The 25,406-nt window shown below is 43.1% G+C and overlaps 1 protein-coding gene across 3 annotated transcripts in view; it reads left to right on the plus strand.

The window, feature by feature from the left end:
• The window catches only part of ADCY5 (adenylate cyclase 5), a 285,163-nt gene that overhangs the window by 199,818 nt on the left and 59,939 nt on the right, over positions 1-25,406 (plus strand). For all 3 annotated transcript variants that reach the window (XM_077320443.1, XM_077320440.1, XM_077320441.1), the window contains exons 6-8: positions 487-645; positions 1,504-1,645; positions 11,936-12,076. In XM_077320443.1, the coding sequence (XP_077176558.1) occupies positions 487-645; positions 1,504-1,645; positions 11,936-12,076 (442 nt within the window). The remainder of the gene's footprint in view (positions 1-486; positions 646-1,503; positions 1,646-11,935; positions 12,077-25,406) is intronic.

Genomic DNA, 25,406 nt, shown 5'->3' on the forward strand with positions numbered 1-25,406 from the left:
TAGCATCAGAGCCTGCTGGGAGTAACTGGAGAGGACGGGTTTGATGTTTTACAGTAGCAGTTTGAGATTTCTTTCTTGGGTTTCTCTTTTTTTGTTTTTACTTTCACATGTATATTATGTTTCATTTGTGGAACATTTGATGCTTGGTGCCATGCAGACAGATTGAGAGTTCTGAAATCATTTCCTTTTTCTCTTTGCAACATGGTCATTATGCTTAATGAGGCACTGAGAATGGGAAAGTTGCATCCAGCTTTGGGAGGGGAGTCAGAAACCAGTACTTTTCTTTCCCATGAGAGCTGACAGCCACTCAAAAGGACACCTCCTTCCAAACATTTGTGCTGCTTAAAGAGCCCACCTTGTCACAGAAGAGTGCCATGTGTTTGCTTTATTTCACTGCAGTGCGGTGTTTTATATGTTCACATCATTTTTTTAAGGAATCACATATTCTACATTCAGATGTATGTCTTCCCTCTTTTCTTTGCTCAGACTAGTGAGGGAGGTGACTGGCGTCAACGTGAATATGCGCGTTGGGATTCACAGCGGGAGAGTTCACTGTGGAGTCTTGGGCCTCAGGAAATGGCAGTTTGATGTATGGTCAAATGATGTTACGTTAGCCAATCACATGGAAGCAGGAGGCAAAGCGGGGTAAGAGGGTCCTACTCTGTGTCACCATATCACAGTCTGTTTGTTCTGTTTTGCTCTGGAAATGTTATATTGCCTCATGTTAGTAAGCCCACCAATTATATATATGCATACAAGAAGCATAAAGGATGACAACAGTATGTGTATTAATTAAAGTGTCCTCCTAGGATCTCAGGATTGACTTTCTAAAGGGCTAAAAGGCAGTGTGGGGAAGGGTTCTGGATCTTATTGCTGGATTTTGAATACTAAGCTCTTCTCCCTCCATGGATTAGCTGCTGGCAGAGCTTTCACAGGGTGATTGTGCTTGCAGCCATAGAATCATAGAATCATGGAATAATAGAGTTGGAAGGGACCTCATGGGTCATCTAGTCCAACCCCCTGCACTATGCAGGACACTCACATCCCAGTCGCTCATCTATTGTAACCTGCCACTCCTTTGCCTTCACAGAATCAGCCTCTCCGCCACCATGCTGTATACTGTTTAAGTCAGAATAGAGGAAGTCAGACCCCTGGTTAAATAGGAAAAGTGTCATTAGTCACAAGTCCCATGAAAGTCCCATAAGTCATGCTGGGAACGAGCATGATGTTGTGTTATAGGTCTCCAATAATGTGGGAGAATGCTGTCTTCTACCTGGAGAAATATCTGTGTGGACATAACCCTAATAATAGTAATGGCAGTCCTTAGCTTTAATGCATTACAAGAATGGTTTGGAGGATCGGTGAATTGGTGACACTTTTAGATAACTTGTAGATGATCCCAGTCTATGCAATATTTCCCTTGTTCAATATGTTTGTTGATTATTTCTTGGTTTTTAAGTAGAAAATAATTTTCATGATTTGATTGTCTTGTTTTCATTCTAGGCGGATCCACATAACAAAAGCTACGTTGAACTATCTGAATGGTGACTATGAAGTGGAGCTTGGTTTTGGAGGGGAACGCAATGCTTATCTCAAGGAACATAGCATAGAGACCTTCCTCATTGTACGATGTAGCCAAAAAAGGGTAAGAGATATCCCTCATGATAAATATATATAAGCAACTGGAACAATGTATATGAGTAACTGGGATCAAGTGCTTGTAGCAGAGAAGCAGTATGCAAAATAAACTAAAAATGCCCAGACATGCCCAATTTTTAGGATTTTTTTTTTGTTTTTGCTTCATTATATATTTTGTTGTAGAAACTGATGACATACAGCTCACTGTTTCTGTTATAAAACTAGTTTAATTCCTGTGGTACCTTTAAACTATCCAAAAATTAAACTTTGTTGGTCTTATAGGTGGTACTGGATTCAAACTTTGTACTATTGTTTCATGCCAACACAGCTACCCTCCCCACCCTTTATAAAATTATTGTTGCGGTCGTCTGTTTGCATTGAAGTAAAGGCCTACCTTGGCCCAAGTTCATGAAGGTACCAAGAGGTGGTGAGCCACTGGTGGCTCAGGCTATATTTCTATTGTAAGCATTGGAGACATACAGTGAAACACATGCTCTCCTCTGCCTCACATGCTACTGTTTCCTGGCTCCAAGGCAATGCATCTTGGATCCAGTGAGGCCCAACTTGAATGGGGAGGAGGATGTATCTGCTTCCATACACTCTCAGCAGCTTCAGGTAGCAATGGTACACTGACACTGCTCTAGATACAATGGCCAGAAAAATGTCTCCTCAGCCAGCCCTGGCAATGACTGGAGCAACACAGGCCTGCTGCCTCCTTCGCTGTGGCTCCTTAAGCAATTACTTGAGATGCTTGAACAGTGAACTGGTTCAGGTGAGTAGATTCCTGCCTGGATCTGGTTTACTCTGTGAGGTACAACTCCCAAGGCTCCACTATGTGCAGAGTAATTTGTAGTAGATAGGCATGAAAAGCCTAGGGTGTTTAATTTGAAGAGTCATTAAAGTGATCAAAATAGAACCTTTCTGGAAGACGAAATGGACTATTTCTCTATAATGTTAGTGGTGGTGGCAATAAAAAGAATCTTGTTTTGATTGGGGAGAAGTTATAGATTTGAGACCCGGGCCAGCTGTTTCAATTCCACATCCCCCGTTAAGGAGTGAAGGGCCTGTGCAGTCAGATGTGCCACAGACCATGTCAAAAGTAGAAACAGTGGATCTCACTTGCTGCTCCTTCCCTTCACTCAGTGTCTTTTAAAATAAATAATCAAGCATTAATGCGTTGTGTGTGTTCCTTTAGGGCTGATTTACTCTTTTGTAATGATAATGAAGCATGAGAAGGCTTTCCACCCCTTGCTAGAGGTTTGCTAGAGAAATATGAGCAAAATTCCAGTCCCTCACTTTTGCTTCCACTCCTTCTCTTGTGTTTTTTCTTCTTCAAAGATTACTTTCTTGTGTATGATTTGTTTAATGAGATGTCCATTTGAAGCTACTCCAACAGTTTCTATAAAATCACCACGTAATGTGTTTCTGTGAGTCGTGTCTGGGTTCCTGCTGTTCATGCAAAAGCATATAGTCATGACAGTGGATGTTCCTTGCATAGTTTTTAAGCACATATTGTAATCCGCTGCAAGCATCATGGGAGTGGCGGGTAAGAAATCTAACTAATAATAATAATAATAATAATAATAATAATAATAACAACAACAACAATAATAATAATAGAGACTAAGGCTGGCCATGTAATCTTTATGGGCCAATAATATACCTTCTGATCAGGGCTGGTTTAACTATGTAGCGCACACTACTTGGCCTGTGCTTCCAGGGGCCCCTCATGGTAACTTCCCCCACCCATGGATCAGGGCTGTAGACTCTCCCACCCATGGATCAGGGCTGTAGACTCTCTTTCCCCCCATTTCCCTCTTTAAGAACACTGAGTCACTCTTTATGGACACTGCTTTCCAATGTGGGGAGACCCTCTGCCCCCAGTCTGGCTGTTCCTGCTGCATTCTGCTAGGGCCCCACAAATCCTCAAACTGGGTCCGGTGCTATGTGCCCCGCAAATCCTTAAACCATTCCTGTTTCCAATGTAGAATAGTGTATTCTCTGTGTAGGCTATTTTAGAATTCTGTCCTGCAGGCTTTGGGATTAAACAGTCTGAGAGTTTCCTTGTGTGAAAGCAGTTATAGAGTATTGGAAAAGAGATGCTGGAGATGGCCTTTAAGTCAGAAACGTCTCCCAACAGCTCCTAGGAGGGTGAGTTAATTGTTTTCCAAATGGTGTCCCAGAAATCCATCCAGCTGAACAAACAAAATGACTTGCATGTGATCCTTTTACAAAGCATTATCATCTACTTTGGTTTTCATGAGTTTCAGCCCAGTTTAAGTGAGTCCAGTTCATATGGACTTACAGCTGTGGTATTGCTATTAAAAACAAAACAAAAACAAAAAAAACAAAAGAGCCTGGAATGTACCACATAGTGAAACTGGAAAGGTGAAGCCCATATTAGATTTGCTGCAGCAATAGGAGGTCGCTCAGAGTGACTTTTTGTCTGCCAGTTAGCACAGCAAAACTGAGGGCTTGGGAAGAAAACCAAAGTTATAAAGAGGAAGAAAAGCCACAGGCAGAAAAATTTTAATTGGGTCTTTATTGTATTGACTGCTTTTCCCTATCCTGCATGCAATCTATTCCTATGCAGTACTTGGCATATGCATTTTCTTTGCTCTGTATTGCTGAAGCTTATAGATGGTCAGTAAGTAATTCAGATGAGGGTGACTTACATGCTGGAAGGCATAGCTAAATTAGCTTGGCCCTGGTCTGCAGTAGTTACATGTTCACATGAAGAACAAAAGGACCAACATCACTGAACAAAATATTTCTGAGACTGTACTATAAACTTTCCTCCCAAAAACAGTTGCCCCATTTAGAAGCTGGCCTTTAAATCATTTTGATGTTGCAGAAGAAACAAACTACCGGAACACAGTGACCTATATACATTTGTTAGCATTGAAGTAGAAAAGGGCTGATTTTTCTCTAAGAGGTTCTTTAATTAGTCTTCTTTAAATGCCTTCAAAAATAAATATGGTGCAGTCTATTTCTTATCAGTAGCTGTAAGTCTAAGGGAAGCTTGGTTGTCACTTTTACTCTAAATAGATAATAATTGGAATCCTGGTCCTTGATCAATTACTTGGGAGGTGATTAACCCCGGTGGGATTTACTTTTAATTTAAACTGACATAAAATACCGCTGTTCCTAATGGCTTAATTTTTATATTGGATACAATTGGTAGAGAGCAAGCACACTGCATTTTTTCCAAGGGGATTATGACCTCGGTTGTCAGCAACTGAAGCGGGAAGAGTTTCTGCCAACAAGTTTTACAATTGACAGCAAAGTTGGCTTTGCAGAGAGTGCTTTATTTAGCATAAGCAATTTGGCCCACAGAAGTTAGCGCAGCCCTTTTCCCATGATGTTTTTATCTGGTACAAGCTGTAGCAGACCCAGATCAGTTCATTATGACCTGAAATGTGCACAATTGTAAGAGTCTTCTTCATTTGTTTACATGCCACTTCGTAAGATGCACAAAATCGACCAGTAAAAACAATCACAGCCAGCTAGTAAAACTAACTGCAATGTGGCACTAAGAACAAAAGTTAAGTATTTCTTTTTAAATTCAATTTAGCAACAGATAAAAATAACCAGGATATTATATAAATAAATAGAAAATGAATTTAGCGACAGTAGAATTTAAATCAGGGGTAGTCAAACTGCGGCCCTCCAGATGTTCGCTGGCAGGGGCTCATGGGAATTGTAGTCCATGGACATGTGGAGGGCCACAGTTTGACTACCCCTGATTTAAAGAGTTAGAGCATTCCAGCCCCTCACTAATCATTACTGACTTGGGACACTGAAAATGTAACAGAGGCAGTAATCACCAGGGGTGTGTGTATATTACATCCCCAGGAAGTTGCGTTATACTTGCCTTATACCAGTGATATAGCCAGGTTAGTACTGTTTAGTTAGGCTGATGGCTGCTCTCCAAGGTCTCAGGCAGACCTTTTTAATAGCGAATGCTGGCAGGGGCTCATGGGAATTGTAGTCCATGGACATCTAGAGGACCACAGGTTGACTAGCCCTGTCCTACTTGATCCTTTGAACTGGAGATGCTGGAGTTGAACCTAGACTCTTCTAATGCAAAGCAGATCCTCTTCTATATGAGCTGTTTTACCATTTAAGATATTTACGGATATGAAGTCAGTTTATCCTCTGATAGCCCAGAGGTTGTTGAGTGAGACTCCCAATGAAGCTCTGGGCTAAATTTCCCTCTTTGTCTTTAGAAAAGCATGTAAGACCTATTTCAACGGGCTTTTGGAGATTGCTAGTATAAAGCAGCACCAATAGGATATGCAATCTTTTCAAAATAATTTTCCAAATCCAAATTTCTTTTTCTCTTACAAATTCAAAACTGGAAGTGGTTTCCAAGAAATATCATGCCTCCAAGTGCTTCTGGGAATTACCTTTAGAGCAGTGATCCCCAACCCCCGGTCTGGAGACTGGTACCGGTTCGAAGACAGTCCATGGATCAGTTGGTACTGGGCCATGGCTCCTCCTCATCCTCCTCCCCAGCTGCTGCCTTGGGGGCTGCCCTGCCACTCTGCCGCTGGCTCACTTTTGGTGCTCTCCAGCAGCCATCATGGCTGGGGCCCCCCCCTCGGTGTGGCACTGCGCAGCTGCTGCTGGCAGCGCCCCCCAGCTGGCGGCAGGAAGTCAGGGACACCAGCGGGAAAGCAAGTGGAGCAGGGGGTGAGTTGGTGGCGGCGACATCCCTTGGCAAAAAACTACCCCCCCCCCTGGGCCTCAGTAAAATTGTCAAGCGTTGACCGGTCCCCAGTGATTAAAAGGTTGGGAACCACTGCTTTAGAGGACTCACATCCCAACAGCAGCCTCAAGTAGGGGCACAGAGAGCAGGGATTGGATAGCACAGAAGGCTATGGTCCTTCAGGCATTCTATTCCCTAGCCATTTGAGGCCTCCAGTGTACGAACCAGGAGCATGAATTAAAGGCATATGACCTTGGTTGCAGGGAAAGATGCAGCACAGATACAAAGTTGATATGGGCATTATCTGATGCTCTGCTGTTTACATCATAGCACTTCTCTACTACATTTATCTGCTTCCCTTCTGTACTTCACCAACAGCTATGAAGGTGCCACATACTGCCTCAAAACAATGGTCTGTTCAGTTTGGGATTGTCTACTCTGACTAGAAATTTAATCTGTTCAGTTTCAAGCAGAGGTTATGAGAACCTACGAGTAGAAATGCCAGGGACTGAACCTGGGAACTTCTTTCTCAAAGTACATGTTCTGCAGCTGACCAAGGCAGGCAATGTGGTTCTGTCCCAGAATGGAGCCCCACCTGCTGAGCTGCAAGTCCCTGTAGATTCACCCATTTTTTATTGTGCTTTTTGGAAGAATTTGGTGCCAGCGTTCATTCGTGGAGACCAATCGTGCCACCCTGCCTGGCCATGCATAATGACAGAAGCACCAGAGTGATGTGATGAGATCATGTGCTGGAAACTGATTCCTTTTTTAGCAAAGGCATGGCTCTTCTTGTCATTAGAATGTGGTGTCATGTTACATCTTGCCACATGTTTGCAATTAAGTGGGTTCCATGCTGCTACCTGGAGTGTGAACGGTGGGTTCTGGAAGAGTTGGAGGCCACCTCTCTGAGGCCATGTAATTTCTGGTATTGTAGGACAGGACAGCATTCTTGCATTTCCCACTTCCTGTTCCAGAGATGATGCAAGATATGATGGAAAACCTCAAAACATAGCCAACTACTATGATTATAACAAATAAATACATGCTTAGCTTTTATATAGGACTTTCAGAATATAAATGCCTAAAAGAATTTCTTGTACACTGTTATTTATATCTCAGCAAAGTGATTCATCCCTGGAAAAAAACTCTTTTCATGGCATGTCTTATCTTTTAATATGGAAGTATTTATAATGTAATGAAATACCTTTCATTTTATCAGCTGAAGGGTAGATTTATGGCTGCTTTTTAGACAGTTACTGGTCGCAAAACTCCTAATGAAGCTGTAATAGAATTTATGGACAACATCAGATTTATTATTCAAGGCAATAAATAATTGGCCACAGATTGCTGATTAGCTCTTGCTTCCTTTTTTGGCTTCTAATGAGATATTTTTTAAAGCTGTAGATGTGAAATTAGTGTCAGACTAAAGGGCAGAAATAGAAAGAAATGTGAAAGAAATCACCATAGCTATTAAGAAAAGAGGGGCAACCAAATATATAATTAAAGTTACTTCATATTATTGTGTTATTAGAATCATTTGAAGATCCCTTTTGATTGCTGTCCAGTATTTCCTTAGCATTCTGGCACAAAGAAGTTCACATTTTGAGTTCTTATAGATTGAACAATGCTTCTTTTATTCATAAAAGAGAAGGGCATGGCTGTCATGAGGTTTCACTGTCCTCTGCTGATCTTTCTGTGATTTGGCTCTTGTTTAGGGTTTATATTTATTATAGTAGCTATGTTCAACTATGTGTGGAAATCAATTGCATTTTATACATGACAATTGTTTTGTTGCTGGGAATTGTAGTTTGCAAATAGTTGTACTAATTGGATTATGGCTATGTATGGGCTATGATAATACTATATAATACTTTTAGTTAATTCCTAGAATTATTGGCAGTAAGACATTAGTAAAATCAGCAGACAAAGCTTTTGTGCAGTTGTCTAATGACTAGGGATGGTTATGAATTGGGAAAATGCAGTTCGGTTCATGGCACACCCATGGACTAAACCGCAGACTGTCACAGAGAAAAAAACATTTGTACAAATCGAACCCGTTCAGGAAGTTCAGAAAGCAGTAGAAAACACTCCCGCCCTCCCCTGGCATGCTAGAGATACCAAATATGCAGTGGATATCTAGTTGATTCTCCTCTACCCACCCTCCAAATGTGACAAGGACTGAATTTATAGGGTTCGACTTACACACACACACAACTAGTGTGCCTTCAGGAAAGTGGTTTGTGGGGAAATGAGGCACACATTCAGAAGGTCCCGGTGTGCACTGAGTCATCCCAGCTAGGGATGCTAAACTTGCTGATCATCTCTCCATTACCTACTCGAAAAGCTTGGTGAAGATTGGATACCCTTCAAAGAGGGTGGCTGTATATGCTACATAGTTTCCAGGGGGGGGGGGACAGCTCAAAGCCCTGAGAAGGAAGTAGAAATGGTGGGTCAGAGCCCTGAGATGGAAGCAGACATGGTGATTCCAAAGCCCTGAAAAGTAACTCAATGTGGTGGCTCAAAAGTCTTGAGTCCACCTCTGACACCAAAGCCCAAAGCATGACCACCCCCCACCAAGGGCTGAAACATGCAGACCTTCGAGGAGGCTCCCTAAACTGCCCCCCATGTGAGTACTCAGCTAAGGCACCCACTAGGGTGGAAGCAGACAGGTGCAGGGTGTTTTATTTGACTGCATCTGGGTCTGGAGCACATCTGTCTACTCACGGCCTCTACCCAACAGCCGACAGATGTAGCCAATATTCAAAAGACCAATGGAAAGACAGGAACCCCCAGACTTTGCTGGAGGCTCCCCAAAGTACCCCGATGGCAGAAGGATGGGTATAATGAATGTGGGCACTCAGCTGAGTAACCCACTAGCTAAGGCAGAAACAGACAGATGCAGAGCACACCCACCAATGATGGTGTCTTATTCAACTCTGCACCTGGGCCCAGAGCACGCCTATCCACTGCATTGAATACTTATCTGCAGGGAAAAAAAGACATCAGAAAGGCAGACCAGGTGTCCCCAGAGTTTCAACAGAGCCTTCCCACAGTGACATCATAGCACCTCGGTGGGCACAAGGAAAGAAGTATGCCCAGAACGATCCCAGACCCACTCAGGCCCAAACACAAAGATCCCCTGATCACAGATTCACCTCTAGGTGAAATTTCTGGACAGTTCTTCACCATTAGCAGAACACATTGTACAAATAAGAGATCATTTGTCATGACTGTGAATTGTACAAATAAAATGGAAAGGAGTAGTCAAACAGGGCCTTGCTTGTACAAGCAGATGTTTGTAAAAGAAGTTGTTTGTTGAAGTGGATGTTGACTGGTTCATGAGGCTGTTGTTTTGTTTTGAGGTAGATGTTGGTTCATGAGGTAGCTGTTCGCTTATGAGGTAGGTGTTGTTTGAGTTGGCTTTGAGTCAAGCCCGACTGCAAATGGCATCCTCCCACCCAAGCACCAATGATGCTAATCATGGGCTGCATGCTGGACCACACTGAGAGGAGGAGGAATGGGGGGAGGGGACACATGGAGGGGCAATACTGGAGAGCCTGGATCTTACTCTGACAATTCCAGAGCAGGTGGCCCAGCAGGGAGAGGTTGATATTCAAGAAGACTAATTCATCTAGGTGGTTGAGTCCAGGTGGAAGCAGTGGGGGCTAAGAAGGTCTCCCAGGTGGAACACCCACTTACTCTGCACACTGGTGAGAGAGCAGAAGAGGAGATTCATGGCCACTCAAGGAAGGTCAGCCCAGATGATGGCCTTGTATGACCAGGGGGATCAGACAAGGCAGGTTCAAGGGCGGACCCTTTTTAAGAGTGACCTCCTGCTGCCCCTCTGCTTGACCGTTTATTCACTGGAAGTTTCATGCTGTGCTGCAGGCTGGAGTTTTATTCTTGGCAGGTTGCCCCACCTCTTCCTGCTCCCACACGGGGGAGCATTTGGCCTGGTGCACCTCATCCACCCCCTATTTGTGCTCCTGCACGGGAGCTGGGGCAGTGAAGTTCCCAGTGCATAAACAGTCCTTGTGAGCACAGGAAGAACAGACCCAGATCCCTAGTTCCAGAAAACTTCCACATATCCCATGGGAGAGAGCAGAGTAGATCATTGGCAAGAGATGTAGGAGAGAAGGAACACGCAACAGTGGTGCTGGGCGCCAGAGCCCAGAATCCATTGCACCCTAATCCCAAACCCCAGCAACAGAGAGTAGATCAAGCAAATGAAAAGCAAAGCAATGAATCAGCTCTGTTAGCTCTATGCCTCTTTCACTTCACCAGCCAACAAAAGAGGGGAAGGGAGCGCAATTCAATATATAGCCTTCGAAGCTCATAAATCAGATTGGAACTTGGTTATTGGCAGCCAGCAGTGTCTGTTAAACTTTAGAAGGCTCCGGTTGGTGTTTCCAAAGCTGGAGAATTCCAATCCCACTGTTGCATTAGAGTTTTGTAAACAATTTGATTGACTGTCGCCAATCTGTCTGCACTCATGAATGACCACAGACCACACTTAAAATGCATGAAAATTCATGACGTTGGAGTCCCATGCCTATTTCTGACAGCCCTCAAGTAATATGCTGATCAGAATCTTTTTGTTATAATTTCTTCATGGTCATAGAACAGTATAATATGATATACAAAATACAAGAATAATAGGTAAACATAATGATGATTATAGCAAACCAAATATAAGAGCTAAATACAAGATAAAAAGACATACCATAGAAAACTAATAATCTAAGTATAATAGTAAGTATAAACTATCAGCATTAACCGACCAATATACATAAAAAGACTATATATTAGCAATCCAGATCTTTCTAATTCAAAAACTACAAGTACAACGATATAGGGTAGATATCAGGAAAAAAATGTTCACAGTCAGAGTAGTCCAGCAATGGAATAGGCTGCATAAGGAGGTGGTGAGCTCCCCCTCACTGGCAGTCTTCAGGCAAAGGTTGGATACACACTTTTCTTGGATGCTTTAGGATGCTTAGGGCTGATCCTGCGTTGAGCAGGGGGTTGGACTAGATGGCCTGTGTGGCCCCTTCCAACTCTATGATTCTATGAAAAACATAACCAAGCAAATCTAGCTACTTCATTTGCTATGTCACTGGTCAAATCTGATAATAACAGCTGCAGACATTGTTTTCTCAGGCCTTAGGGGCAGTCTATAAGCACTCATAGTAATACTCCTGTATGTATGCGATTATATAGTTTGCACTGAACTAATTTGACTCTTGTTACAGATGCAAAGCTGTTCCATGGCTAAGAGCCCATTAAATTTCCCACTTAGATAAATAGATGGCATAATAATGAAGGAACGTAAAAGAGCTCCTATATTTGAAGTTTGCAACATTAATTAGGCATGGCATCAAGATGTTCCCAATTAATAGATCTTTCCTAAAGAAGGGATCCTGGATTTGAGATCATGTTGCCTCTCTACTTGTCATGCTTGTCTGACTAAGGTATATAGCCTTGTCATTGCCCACAGCCAAAATCAGTTGATGTGCAGAACCTTTTCTAAATGTATTAATGTGCTTTAAAAATTGATTTCTGTTGTTACTGTGTTCTTTTTTCTAGAAAGATGAAAAAGCGACAATAGCCAAAATGAACCGTCAACGTACTAATTCCATTGGCCACAACCCTCCACACTGGGGAGTGGATCGTTCCTTTTATAACCATCTTGGTTCTAACCAAGTCTCCAAGGAGATGAAAAGAATGGTAAGAATGTTCAGCTTTATGGAGCATGGGTTACAGTTATTGAAATGTGCATGTGTATTTATAGTGACTTGACACTGTGGATGGCTGTAGATGCAAGGCAGATCACATGCACACGCATGCTTAATAGCCCTTCAGTTCATCAATGATTTAAAGTTGCCCATGTGCCTGGAGAAAAATGTCCTGGCCTTCAGTAGAAGCTTAATGCATGGAAATGAGCACTGAAGCATGGCATGGAGATAAATAACATCATCCGGTATGTGCTGCAGATCAAGTGAACATTGAAGAGTCAACTGGAGGGACCAGTTTCAAAGTTGGCCACCCTAGATTCTCTGTATTTTGAAAAGCAGCGCACTGCTAGGAAATGGCATACATTACTTTCAGTATTTTTTTTAAATTTAGATTAGAGAGGCAAGGGTTTTTCACCCAGTGATTGTGTAGAGTTTGTGATTTAAATGCAGAATCAGAAATACATACAAAGAGTCAATGAAATAGACAAGTACTATAATAGTGCAACTGTTTCCAAGTACTTCAAAAATACTCTTAAAAGCAAAAAGAACTGTGAAAACTGTTTGTAGATTCTGTGAAAAAAAATGTTTTTCTGCCTCAGCTTCAAACATTCTGGCTAGCTATAAACTAGCAGTCCCTTCCCTGTCCCTGTTAGGGAAAATATGTTTGGCTTTTGCACAGGCAAAATGATTCTCAGAGAAGGGCTCAGTGATGATAGTACAGTGAATTTCTAAGAAGAAATAAATTACAGTTTTTTAGCAGAATTTTAGGGCTGCAAAAAACTGTTTCTTCATTATTAACTGCATTTTTGTGGTTTGGTTCATGTCTGAAACACAAACTGATAAGGTGGTTGCAGGCCAAACTGATTCATATCAGTTTGTGAGCTTTTTAAAGTTTAAGCTCCTCCTTTCCGCTCCCAAAAGTGAAGGGGAGCAGAAAGCAGGGGTTTAAAGGCCTCCATACCATTTAAAGCAGACAGCTGAGTCATGGGGAGTTCTCCACTGCTGGTTATTTTTCTGAGCAAATGTTTGACTGGACTGAGATTTGAATTGGAGACATAAGGGATGTAGTTTATGGTCTGAATTACCAAATCTATGCAGCATAAATTAACAGCCGAAGCTGAAGATATTCTCTCCAGTTAAACTGAGAACCAAAGAAGAGACTGACAGTAGAGACATCAGACAATTTTGCACCTTGCACTGTGGTGAAGAGGAGAACCCAGCCATTCTGAAAAATCTGGCAGATGGATGCTTTTGCAAGGGTGCTGAGGACAGGCCATCATCAGATATTCAGCAAAACCAAGAACAAACCCCCTTTCCAACAAGTCTGCTGTTGTGTGAATTCTTCTTTGGATGGCTAATTGACTGTTGTATAAATCTAGACACTTGCCACTGTTGTAAAAGAATGTTTTCTTTTTTAAATCCTGAGTACTTAATGCACCTTTCTGGCTCTAGTGAAAATTTGGGGGACATCTGTCAGCTTTGAAACACATACTTGGGTGATTCATCCTATGTGACATTTGCACATATTTAATTGTCAAATGTATACCCTGACCTGCTTTAAAAATAGTCAGGGCAATTTACAACGAAAGCAGCAATTGCAACAATATAAGTGTATATAAAATAATAAAAATTGCTCATAATGATGGAGAATTACTTCAGGCAAAAAAAAAAAGAATTGGGTGAAGGGAAATAATAGCTAAATAATAGGCAAACACAGCTAAATGGGGGAAATATGAAGTAAAATTAGCCACAGGTCATTTCACTGTTGACCGTAATTCTTTATAGTGAGAAATTCTGTGAAGTCAGGAAGTTGAGTAACTTTAGTTTTGGGGTAAAGGGGAAATTAACTGGTATAATGGAAACTTCATTCAGGACAGCTGAAGTTAACTAAAGAGTTCAAGGGAAGAATTATGCATATATATGTATTTATTTAAACATTTATACCCTGCCTTTCATTTTGCTTCAAGGTAGCATTAAATAATCATTAAAATGTCCCCAGCTAAAACCAAAGAAGCAGCATTCTTTCAGTCTTTGCCACTGAAGGGCTTTGTGGTACAAGAATATATGCATTTTCATCCAAGGAAGCAGACAGATTTTGAAAATCTGTTATTAAGGGATAGCAAAGGAACAGGTTTGCTGTCTAAAATATACAAAGTATTATTAATTTTAGAGCCCAGGGAGCTTGCTTATAGCATGAATGGGAGAAAAGGCTTTTGGGGGAGCAGCCCAGAAAAGCAATGGGATTATATTTGTATCAAACCAAATTAATGTTTTATGGAACTTGGGTTAAGAGAGAGGACTTAGAAAATTATCTATGGCAGTATATGCCAAACAGAACGTGGAAAATGGATTAAAATGTTCCTAATATTTGCTGTAGATATGAGAGAATGCTGTGCATTTTTGCTCATGTCTGAAGGACTGGTGAAAACATAAAGTTACTGAAGAAGAGATACATTTACAGTTCAGTTAATCACAGAGTGCAGAATTCTTGTGGATCTAATATTAGTCCTTTGCAGGTTAGGTAAAAAGGGAGAGTTGGGGGGGGGGGTTATACCCTGCTTTTCACTACCTGAGGGAGACCCAAAGTGACTCACAGCCCCACTACCCTATGAGGTAGGTGGAGCTGAGAGGGGGTGAAGAGAACTGCTCTGTGAGAACAGCTCTAAGAGAACTATGACTAGCCCAGAGTCACCCAGCTGGCTGCATGTGGAGAAGTGGGGAATCAAACATGTGCTCCAGAATAGAGTCCGCTGTTCTTTACCCACTGCACCATGCTGGCTTTCAGATGATGAAATGATAATAACAAACTAGATCAACATAAAGGAACAATGACCAGAAAACCGTCTCACCTCATGTTGGGTCCGCATGTGAAGAAGGGCGTCCTAGAGAATCTCAGATTATGGCTGCAGGCAGTCTCTCAAATAGCCCAAGATAGTTAAGACTTTAGAAGTCAACACAGCATGTTGGGCAAATGTTTAGCCAACATAATTGCTGCATCAGGGTGAGAAATTATCCCTTGCAGCAAGTCCCTGCTAATACCGTGCCATAAGTTGGAATGGCCCTGCTTTTTTTCTTATTGCGTCCTTTTGTCAGGAAGATACGTTTGCAAGAAGAGAGTCACTTCTCTGTCTGCAGGGCACCCAGAGGTGTGGTTAGCTGCAGGGAGCCTACAAGGCAGGCAGTGCTGGGTGCTGTATAGTCTTTGTTGCTTTCCTCCTCTTGTTCTGAGGATGAATCAAGTCTGGGTGACAGCAGGGAGATGTGTCAACATCATCATGGCTTGGTTAAATGCTTCCATACCTGGCTGGCAAGGGATGGGGTGGGGGGGTTAGTATGCCACTCTGCTAACTGCAGGTAGGGTTCCTGCAGACACCCGTGCAGCTGATGTGCCTCCAGTTCCTTGGAGTTAGATATCTTTTGGCACTTCTTTTCTCCACAAGAAAAGTGTAGGATACCAGCTAGTTACATTAAGTATTAGCAGTGTTGTTGTTCAGGGTTTAGGATTTGGACAACAATTATACCTGTAATAATTAAGTTGCTTAAAACAAAATGGGAAAAACAAAGATTTCTGTTGAAAGTAATTGTGTTGATCTCAAACATGATTGCTATCCATAATTCTGTGCTCATGGTGATGCAGTTTAATCAGCTTGAATCTCTTCAGTGGTGAGGCTTTGAATTGGATGTTGCTGATATTTTTTCCCCCTTCCCCTGTTTTTGTGTTCATGCTTTTCAGATGTGCTTCTGTCTAGCAGGCCTAGCATAATGTCAGTCCAGCTGCAGCTTTTATTAGTCGCTTTTGGTCATGCAGACTTGCAAGGCATGACGTGATTAAGAGTTTCTAATCAAGCTAGCATGTAATTATAATTAGATGTTGCTTTGAATTGGCGTTAGAAGGATGCTTGCATCATCCGATTCACAGACAAAGGATAGTTGTGCCAAGAGGTATTACGCATCATGTTGTTAATTAGAGTTTGCTATGTCTAGCTGGGTGTTCAGAGGGAAAACATTATTATTTATCGAACAATCACACTGAGATATATATACACACACACACTTACTTCACTTCTTGCAGTCTCAGATCGAAGAAATCCATGGAACTCATGAGGATGGCGTGTTAGTTTGTAAGGGAAAGCATTTTACAGGAATGGAAAACATTTTACAGGAATGGAATCACAGACTCATCATCCAGCTTCCCCAACAGTAACTGAGATTTATGTTTGATCAAGTTGCCTATACTTAACAATGGATATATGCTCTACTATGGTACAGCACTTCAATATAAATACTGAGATGGTAATTTGGCCAATTGGATAAGGTATATGCTGTAGATTTGGCTTGGATCCTGAGCCTTGCTTCGATTTACACCTGTCTTCATAAATGATGAATAGTTTCAGATCTATGTTAGTTTGGTGTAGAATGGCTAAATTCCAGTCCAGTAACAGCAAGCACCAAGATTTTTGAGGGTTTGAACTTTCCAGAGTCAAAGCTCCCTTCGCCAGAGCCAAGGGTGCACTGCCTCTTGAAAGCTCACCTCCCTTTTTGGAAATTTTAAAACAGAGGCTAGAGAGCCATCTGACGGAGAGGCTGATTCTATGAAGGCAAAGGGGTGGCAGGTTACATTAGATGAGCGATTGGGATGTGAGTGTTTTGCATAGTGCAGGATGTTGGACTAGATGAACGACGAGATCCCTTCCAACTCTATTATTCTGTGATTCTATGATTCTATACATGGGTCCATTCTGCACAACTTAAATGTAGCCGAAGACTTACCTTTTGTAAACGCTATTAATTTAACGTTCCGCATGACGTTGTAAACAAACCGCAAAACTCCTGTGAAACTCCAGCAACCATCAGAATTTTATAGCGCTTAGGGGGAAATCCAGAAAAGTGGGTTCCCCCTGAAAAACCACTACACTTCTGAACACAAGCTGCAACACATCAGCGAAAGACATGTGCATTCTCAAAATAGCGGAAGAAACAATGTCCTTAGCTCTCGCCCCCGAGCTTCCGGAGACGCAATCGCCATTTTTTCCCCCTTAAACCGGCAAAAGCAATGAATAAGCGAGGCTTCTTTGGCTGAAGTCCCTCCACAGAAGTGCTTAACAGTAAAACAAAGCTCTCTTCTGCAATTGTCTTTAAAGTTTCCGAGCACAATACAGCCCCCTGTTGGACACTGCCCGTAATTTTGGCCAAAACTTGCACCCATGGGGAGATTTTTTTTTTACTTGAAGAGCGTGTAAACGATTAAGCACCAGCTCCTACGCCAACAAAAATTGTCTTTTTGAGACACTGAATGAACAAATATTCATTGCTACTGGTGTTTTCGGGTTTTTAAAAAGTAGTTTTTAAAGAGAAAGGGGCTTTTCAGGAGCACAAACACAAGAGTTCATTTGGCTGTTCTGTTTGATTGATGGCCAGGGGTGGGAAGAAGTGTGGAAAAATATCTCCTCCTTTGTTGTGATTCTGGTGAGACCGGAAACCTGTGGAGAATGAATAGACCGCTACTGGGACTTCAAAATTCCACTAGAATTGAAGGTGTGCAGAATGATGACATTCCACTATTAAATGTAGTGTTTCTGCATACTGCAAACATTTAACCACATTGGTCATTGTGCGGAATGGCCCATGGTCTCCACTATCCAGCTCTTTCCTTCAGCACGAAGTTATTTTAAGGACACTGAAAGACACTTGTCTTGCATGAACACAAACTCCTAGTGCTGGACGAATGGACGCCAAAGAGGAAGGGCACAGTACAACAGGAAAAGGCCAGCATAAGCAGAGACAAGGCTTACCATCCAAGCCACAAACATGTTTTGGGTTGAAGATGCTACAAAAGGTGCATCATTATTCTTGCTATGAACACATTTATTTTGCCCTACTGTTTTGACCAGTCACATAGTTGAAGTTTTTGAACCTCTGCAAAAACCTGCAAAACTCATTCATGTTTCATGGCCATGGCAAAAGGCCCAGTGTCAGTAAATCATGGAAAGACCCTCGGCATCTGGGTATGGTGGGAAGCCCCAACTTTAATCCATTCCCCGAGCAAGAGTTCAAGGCATAAATGTCCAAAATCAATGTAGAGTGAGTTCCAAGAGGAGTAGTCAGGTCTGGCCCAAGGAGTCTAAATACAAGGAGACTTCAAGAGATATAATCATTTACAGCAGGGGTCCCCAACCTTTTGCGGTTGAGGACCGCCTCTGGAGGGGGAGAGAGCCAGTGGCCTGGGCGCCATGCACGTGCGGCAGCTGTGTGCAAACGCACGTGCACAGTTGTCGCACATGAGCGTTTACACCAGCAGGGGGCGCTAACGCACATGTGCAGAGTTGCCACGCATGCACATTTGTGCCAGCAGGGGCTGAGCCTGCTTCTCCCCCCCTCGCAGCAAGAAGCTAGCCGGGCTGCAAGTGAAACGGCTGCTTTAGCGGCCACTTTGCTTGCGGCCCGGCGAGCTTCTCGCTGCAGGGGGGGGGGGGAGGCCAGTGCGGCCACTGGCGGCCTGGTACCGGGCTGCTGACCGGGGGTTGACGACCCCCGATGTACAGAACAAGGAGGCCAGGATATGGAGCAAGTCAAAGAGTCAGGTCTGAAATGAAGGCAGAAACACAAGGAGTCAGGAAGCAAGGCTGATCAAGGGAGACACCCAAAAAAACAGGGAACTGGAACCAAAAGTTGTTGCCAGTGAGGATCTAACTGTAACTGCTCAGTATTTATGGGACTGCAGCAGCCCCTTCCTCCTCCAGGTGTTTCTTGACCTTCAAAAAGAGCCAGCAGTTCCTCCAGGTGTGAACACTTACTGCCTCATTCTCTTCTGTCTTTGTTAGCATGGTATAGTGCTTAAAGAGCTGCAGACTCTAATCTGGAGAATTTGATTCCCCCACTCAATACAGCTAGCTGGGTGTTGTTGGGGCAGTCACAGTTTTCTCAGAGCTCTCTCAGCCCCCACCTATGTCATAGGGTGTTTGCTGTGGGAAAAGAGATTGTAAACCGCTTTGAGACTCCTTCAGGTAGTGAAAAGGGGAGGTATAAAAGACCAGCTCTTCTTCTTTTCCCTTTGACACTGCTGACACTTTAGCAGTGTAGGTAGAAAGAATCCCTCCTCCTCAGAGGTAGGTTGTAATTCTTTAGGAAGGTTCATGCCTGTTGACAGTCCTAGGTATAAATCTTGGGAAGTGTCCCTTCTTGTGGATGATTCTGGTTGCAAACCTTGGGGAGGGGGGTCATCTGCGGACAACCCAGGTATTTCCTCAGTCAACAAGTTGAGGCATTCCTCATCTGCTTCTGAGTCTTCCTTAGACTCACAGTCAGCTTGACCTGATTGAGGCACTGAAGACGCTGACTGAACTGGATGGTGACCAGAGAGGATACTGGAATTAGTATTGTATGGAATTAGTATGCACATTATAAGTACCTATGCTTAGGTTTGACTTTTTCATATTTAGCTTGGGAGGACCATGTATTTCCAGTTATTGTTGCCTATATAAGATTAATAGATAAGGTAGCTCATAATGTGGAATTAAACCATTTTCAGTTTTTAAACTTGTAAAAGATCTATGACTATAGACTGCTGTGCCCTGCTTATGCCTCTTTCTTGTACCTGTTACTACTAAGGGTTTATATCTTCTATTTTATTTTGCTTAGTTATCCTGTTACAAATACGTACAGTGTCCTAAGATAGGCCCCAAGTAGTATCCATAATTATTACACTAATGTAGGTGCACTTTTTCAGGATGAATGCCCAAGACATTATAATAGGCAGGAAAGAAAAAATGAGCAGACAGATCGAAATCAACCATCCTCTGGGGTGGCATAGTTGCCACAAAATAACTCCCAACAGATTCTGGTTCAGAAAGCGCTTCTCATGTTTGGATCACCTAAAAAACAACCTGAAGGGAATGCTTTCTGTGCAAAGCACACCTAGGAATTCACAGGATGGAAAGACTGCAATCGATAGCACAAGCGTCTTCCGGGCAGTTAAAGATGCCTTGTCCTGCTCGTAAAGAGTCTGAAATATTGACCATGCACAGTCTGCAAAACATGTGAGCAAAACATCTCGGTTAGTAAGTGTGAGCTGTTTTGGAATGCACTGGATGCTACCCCAAAACCACTCTCTCGAGTAACAAGGCCTACTTACTACTACTATTGATAGTACCATTAGAGATTGGGAGGCACCAATTAACCCCAGAAAGAATAATGAGTTTCTGTGTTGCTGCCTCTGTACTTTCCTTACATTTAAGGCAGTGGTTCTCAACCTGTGGGTCACAACCCCTTTGGGGAGTCGAACAAGTGTCTCATAGGGGTCGCGACCATTGGGCCAGTCACAGTTCTCTCTTGGGGCACTCTCTGCCCCACCCACCTCACAGGGTGTCTATTGTGGGGAGAGGAAGGGAAGGCGATTGCAAGCCGCTTTGAGACTTCTTTGACTAATAAAAAATGGGGTACAAACCCCCGGCACTTTTCTTCCTGACTTCACTTCTGATTCGCCCTTTTTAGATGTGGCTTCATGTCCTTCTTCCCAGTGCTTTCTTTGTTAAGTAAGAAAAAACTGCCCATATTCATACATGATATCCTGACACCATGTGCCCACCCTGAACACTCCTGCCATTTGCCCCTCTCAGCCTGGCAGCCCTGGAGGGAGGGATATCAGGCAACTGCCTGCTGCTTCCATGTTCTCCTCCAGCACTTTCCCTGCCCAGGCCCAGCTTAAGCCAGTGCCTCTGCTGGGCTCCACACCTACTCAGTTTACAGGGCAGCAATGACTCCTTGCCTCCCTGGGGTGTGGCAGCTTCCCCTATTGCCCAGCACCACCTTCTTAGTAGGGAGGGAGAGCAAGCAATGGCCAGCTACTTCAACCACTGCTAAGCCCCCCTGTCTCGCTTCTCCCACTGTGAGCTCTACTAGGTGTTTCCAGACTCCACTTTCACCGGCTTTTGGAGTGGTTGCAACTCCTTGCCTGCCTGTGACAACTCATCCTGTTGCCTGGCCTGCCATCACCTGGTCTGTCCCCACTCCATAAAGGAGGAAGGAAGAGAGCTGGGAGCTCCCCATCCACCCAGTTCACAGGTTGGCAGTAGGCAGGCTCCTCCTTTCCACCCAGTTCAGATGTGCTGACTTGTGGTACTTCCAAGTTTGTGCAGTTTTGTCCATGTTTACCACCTTGACTCAAGGTGCACTCAAGCCTGTGGGCCTGCCCAGCCCTTGGAAGCTTGGACCTCTGCATTTCCACTCCATCAGCTCTGTGCATGCCTGCCCTGACTTACCTCCTTCAGTCCTTTCCTTTGCTAAATAGGGCAGACTGGCGACGATCAGGACTTGGAAAATCCAAACTTATAGGAGATAGGCAAATAGAGTTTGAGATGAAGGTGTAGATACCCGCTTTGGGGCAACAATTTTGTTTGATCTGTGAGCAGGAGAAGGCCAAGCCAAATATCCAGGAAGAGAAATGTCCTCACACGTCCAAGTTTCTTGGAGCATAATCAGCTCGAAGCTTGAAAGGAAGGATCTAAAATCAGGATCCGATATGTTTCATTTCCAGCCAGATATATTCCAGGACAGTAAGTTTAGGAACGGCTTATTGAGAGGATATTTTAGTCAATCTTGTTCCACTAATTGATCCAGGACTGAATGGTGGTCATGGAAAATGCTGCCATTCCTTGGAATGGTATTTGATTTAAGCTTATGACAGCAGGAAGACTGGGTGCAAACGACATGGACCTATGTAAATTCATTGGTTTAAACCCAGATGAAGTCTGCTCAGATACTCTCTCTTTCTCCTGAGCTTCCAAAGACAAAGAGCTAAATAAAGCAGCACACCATTTGATTGGTCTTTGTCTCCCTGCAAACAAAATTCTATTAAATGGACATAGCATAGGAGACATGTTCGGCAAGTTCACGTTCAGGTCAAGACGTGGGGCAAATGTCATCGATTATATTATCATCCCCTCTACCCTGAAAGGAAACATCATCAATTTTCCGGCTGGCGTACGCATGGAGAGCGACCATCTCCCACTAACCTTAATCTTAAGAAGCCTAAACTGCCCTGAACCTCTGCCCACTCATGCCACAGCCAAACAGATTATCTCTTAGAGATGGTCTACCAAATCTGCGGAGCGAGCTCATGACTTCTTTGACAAAAATGCCTCCCTTGTGCTTCGTCAGTCCGTGGTAGCCGCCAATGCCATCAATGACACTCTTCTAAACTGCTCAACCCTTGCTACTCAATCAGCTGAACTGTGCCTGACTTGGAAAATCCCCCCCGGTGGTGCAGTACTAGTCAGTACTGGTGTGTACCATCACCAGGAACAGCCAGGCTTGTTCCATGTATTTAGTTTGCCCTGCCTCTGCATCTCATGTCTGGCTCGCTCCAATCCTGGGCCTGGCTTTTATCCCTAGCTACCAGCGCTCAGTGCAAGTATAGACAGCTCGCATCACATTGTTTTGGAAACCCTGAAATCACAAAAAGGCTTTGTGTTCCATGTTTTGTATGCACAAATTGTTTTGCAGAGAAGTTGGTAGAATATGAAGTCAAGGAGTTTCCAGAAGCCTTAGACAGATCTTAGCATTTCTGTGAACCTAGAAGAAACAACACATTAATTTCTATGGGTTTTTTCCCCACTGCCATGAGGGCTAGAAACATAAAAGCGAAACAGAGACATAGGCTGCAATGATAGTATGGTTAAAGAAACATACATCTCTGTCTCCTCAGCCTCCTTGTTTGCTATTGCAGCTTCAACATTTAAAAAAAAGTACTTGTTTTTACCCAGCTTGCTGGGGGGTAAACGGTAATGACTGGGGAAGGCACTGGCAAACCACCCCGTATTGAGTCTGCCATGAAAACGCTGGAGGGCGTCACCCCAAGGGTCAGACATGACTCGGTGCTTGCACAGGGGATACCTTTACCTTTACTTGTTTTTATGGCCTGTGTTTCCAACAGGCCTGCTGCCTTCTGCCCAGTATGCTCTCAATTCTCTCTGATTAATAATAGCAGGAGTGACTCTGAGTAACGAATGCTCAATTTCTTCCTATAGAATTGCCTATGTGCTGGTCTGCAGTGTTATCCCTGTGGGCCAATTAGTTCAATTGTTTGGTTTGTTTGTGTGACATTGTGAATGTGTGGTGAAGCCACAGGAATTGTGGTGACCTGGATCTTGAACATTCTAACAAGTCCTAATTGTGGCTTACCACAGATGGGTTGATTTTTAAAGAGCAGGTTAATCTAGGAAGCGATGACTCACAATCTCAGCGCTGTTAGGAAGACATTTTAGAGCATTCACAGGGTGAATCACCAAACACTAACATAATATCCTTAGTTATTTGAGGAACTCCAAGTAATTCTAGAATTCCATTGTAAGCAGAATGTAGAGATGACTTAAGGTTGTATGATTACTTTCTGAGAAACCGTGCTGGTATTTCTGGAGCTCTCTCCCTTTTTGCCAAGGTGCATCAAAATGTTTCAGCTGAGGGAGTCACAAACATACTTTGATGTTTATTTTCGGCAACATTTCAGAGGCACCTCTTTGGCTTTCCTGAGAAGAAATGCTTAAACAATGATAGGATACTTAACCATTGCAAGAGTCTCCTTCCCGGTAGCAGTAGTGGTCACTGGCCAGTTTCCTCAATGCTGTTGGTTTGGCTGTAGCTCTGCTTCCAGGAGGACAGTTTAAGAGTTTCCTTGTTGGAAATTATCTTGGTGAGATTGACACTGGGATGGTGTGTGGAATGTGAGAGTAACTGAAGACTTCCAACAACTTTAGGGAAGTCTATTCTCCCAGCTGCATTCAGAGTCTGTTCTTTTATAGTACTTGTTCCCAGTCCAAACTAAACATAGTAGACTAAGGACAAACTAATATTTACAAAGTCACAAAGAATCATATTTTTGGCATTTGTCTGTGAGATATACAGAGGAGTCTAGTTCCCACCCCTCTTTATTTTGGCTACTTATTATGAGATGCAGTTATGTTTCTTAATGTAATCACAAAGTTATTTTTACAGTGAAGATCTTTTAGCAATGAGCAACAGCAGCTACCAAATTACTTAGAAACACTTGCCTATTATGTATCTAATACTAGACTCAGCCTAGATTTTGGGGGGACCTGGGCAGAGAGTATCTGGGCCCCACTCATCTCCTTTGCCTACCCCCCCATTTCTCCCTTCCCACCTGCTGACCCACATGCCTGTATATCCTTCCTTCACCCTCCCCAAGAACCCTCTAAATACCTGCATCAGATACCTGCATCACCCATGAGTCCATCACCTGGCAATGCTAGGCAATGTGTTCGACTGGCCAACTGTTTGCAACTAAGCATGGATGGCTAAGTGCTTGCAAACAAGTGGGTGGAAAGCAGGAGAAGTGTGTGGTCAGTACCTATGGGTCCCAGCATCTGCTGTTCCTCAGAGTATGCTAAAACCAGCCCTGCCTCATCCCTTTGTTTTAGGAACTCTAAATGGCTTGTTTAATTGCTTTCCAAGAACCCCAAGGTATCATTGTGCAGTCCTAATGCTATCTTTTGCTGGTTCTGATTATCTCCTGAGTCTTGCAAAGTCTGAATGCATGGGGAAGTGCACAAATATTTGCAATTCTGTTGTAACCCCAAATATCTGCAAAGCAGCCTGGGTTTTCTTTGATGACAGCTTCTGAGAATCCCTCCCTGACCAACTATAAGCAGGGATTGCCTTAGCTCAGCACTAGCCTTGCACTTCTTCATCCACAGCAGCATAGAGGGATCAGAGAAGTAAGATAGAAAAAGCTACTTTATATGAGCCTCCGGGGAGGGCGGTATAAAAGTATGATAAATAAATAAATAAATAAATATGTAATGTTCCTAAAACTGGAGGAAAGTATAGATGGGCTTCTGTGTAGACTGTAGTTCTTTTCTGCAATAGTACAGTATGGCTGCAAAGATATTCTTGAAAGTATGTGGGGAACACTAATAGAAATCTCTGGACTAGAGAAATGATTTCCAGTGACAGAGGTCAGGACTTGGATTCCCTGCACAGCACATGGTCTCCCTGTGACTAATAAATTCAGAATAAGTTATGCAAAACAACATCATTTATACAAATTCACTAATCTTGTCTAATCCATGCAGGCTGTAGAACTATTCTTGACACAGAATGTGGATTGCTTGAGCTCAAAGTGTTGTTCTTGCTTTGTAATGAAGAGTTGTAGTCAATCAGGATGACATGCAAAGTGCCAACTACTTGAGAGAGGAGACAAACTATATTTCTAAATTGCAAAAGTATGGTGTACACAGGTAATTGACTGTGAAGGGTTTATCCCTCACAGAGCCAGAGAGCCTTGAGTGACAGACTGCTCCAAGAGATCT

The sequence above is a fragment of the Paroedura picta genome, chromosome 2 (genome assembly GCF_049243985.1).
Source record: "Paroedura picta isolate Pp20150507F chromosome 2, Ppicta_v3.0, whole genome shotgun sequence".
Lineage (NCBI taxonomy): Eukaryota > Metazoa > Chordata > Lepidosauria > Squamata > Gekkonidae > Paroedura > Paroedura picta.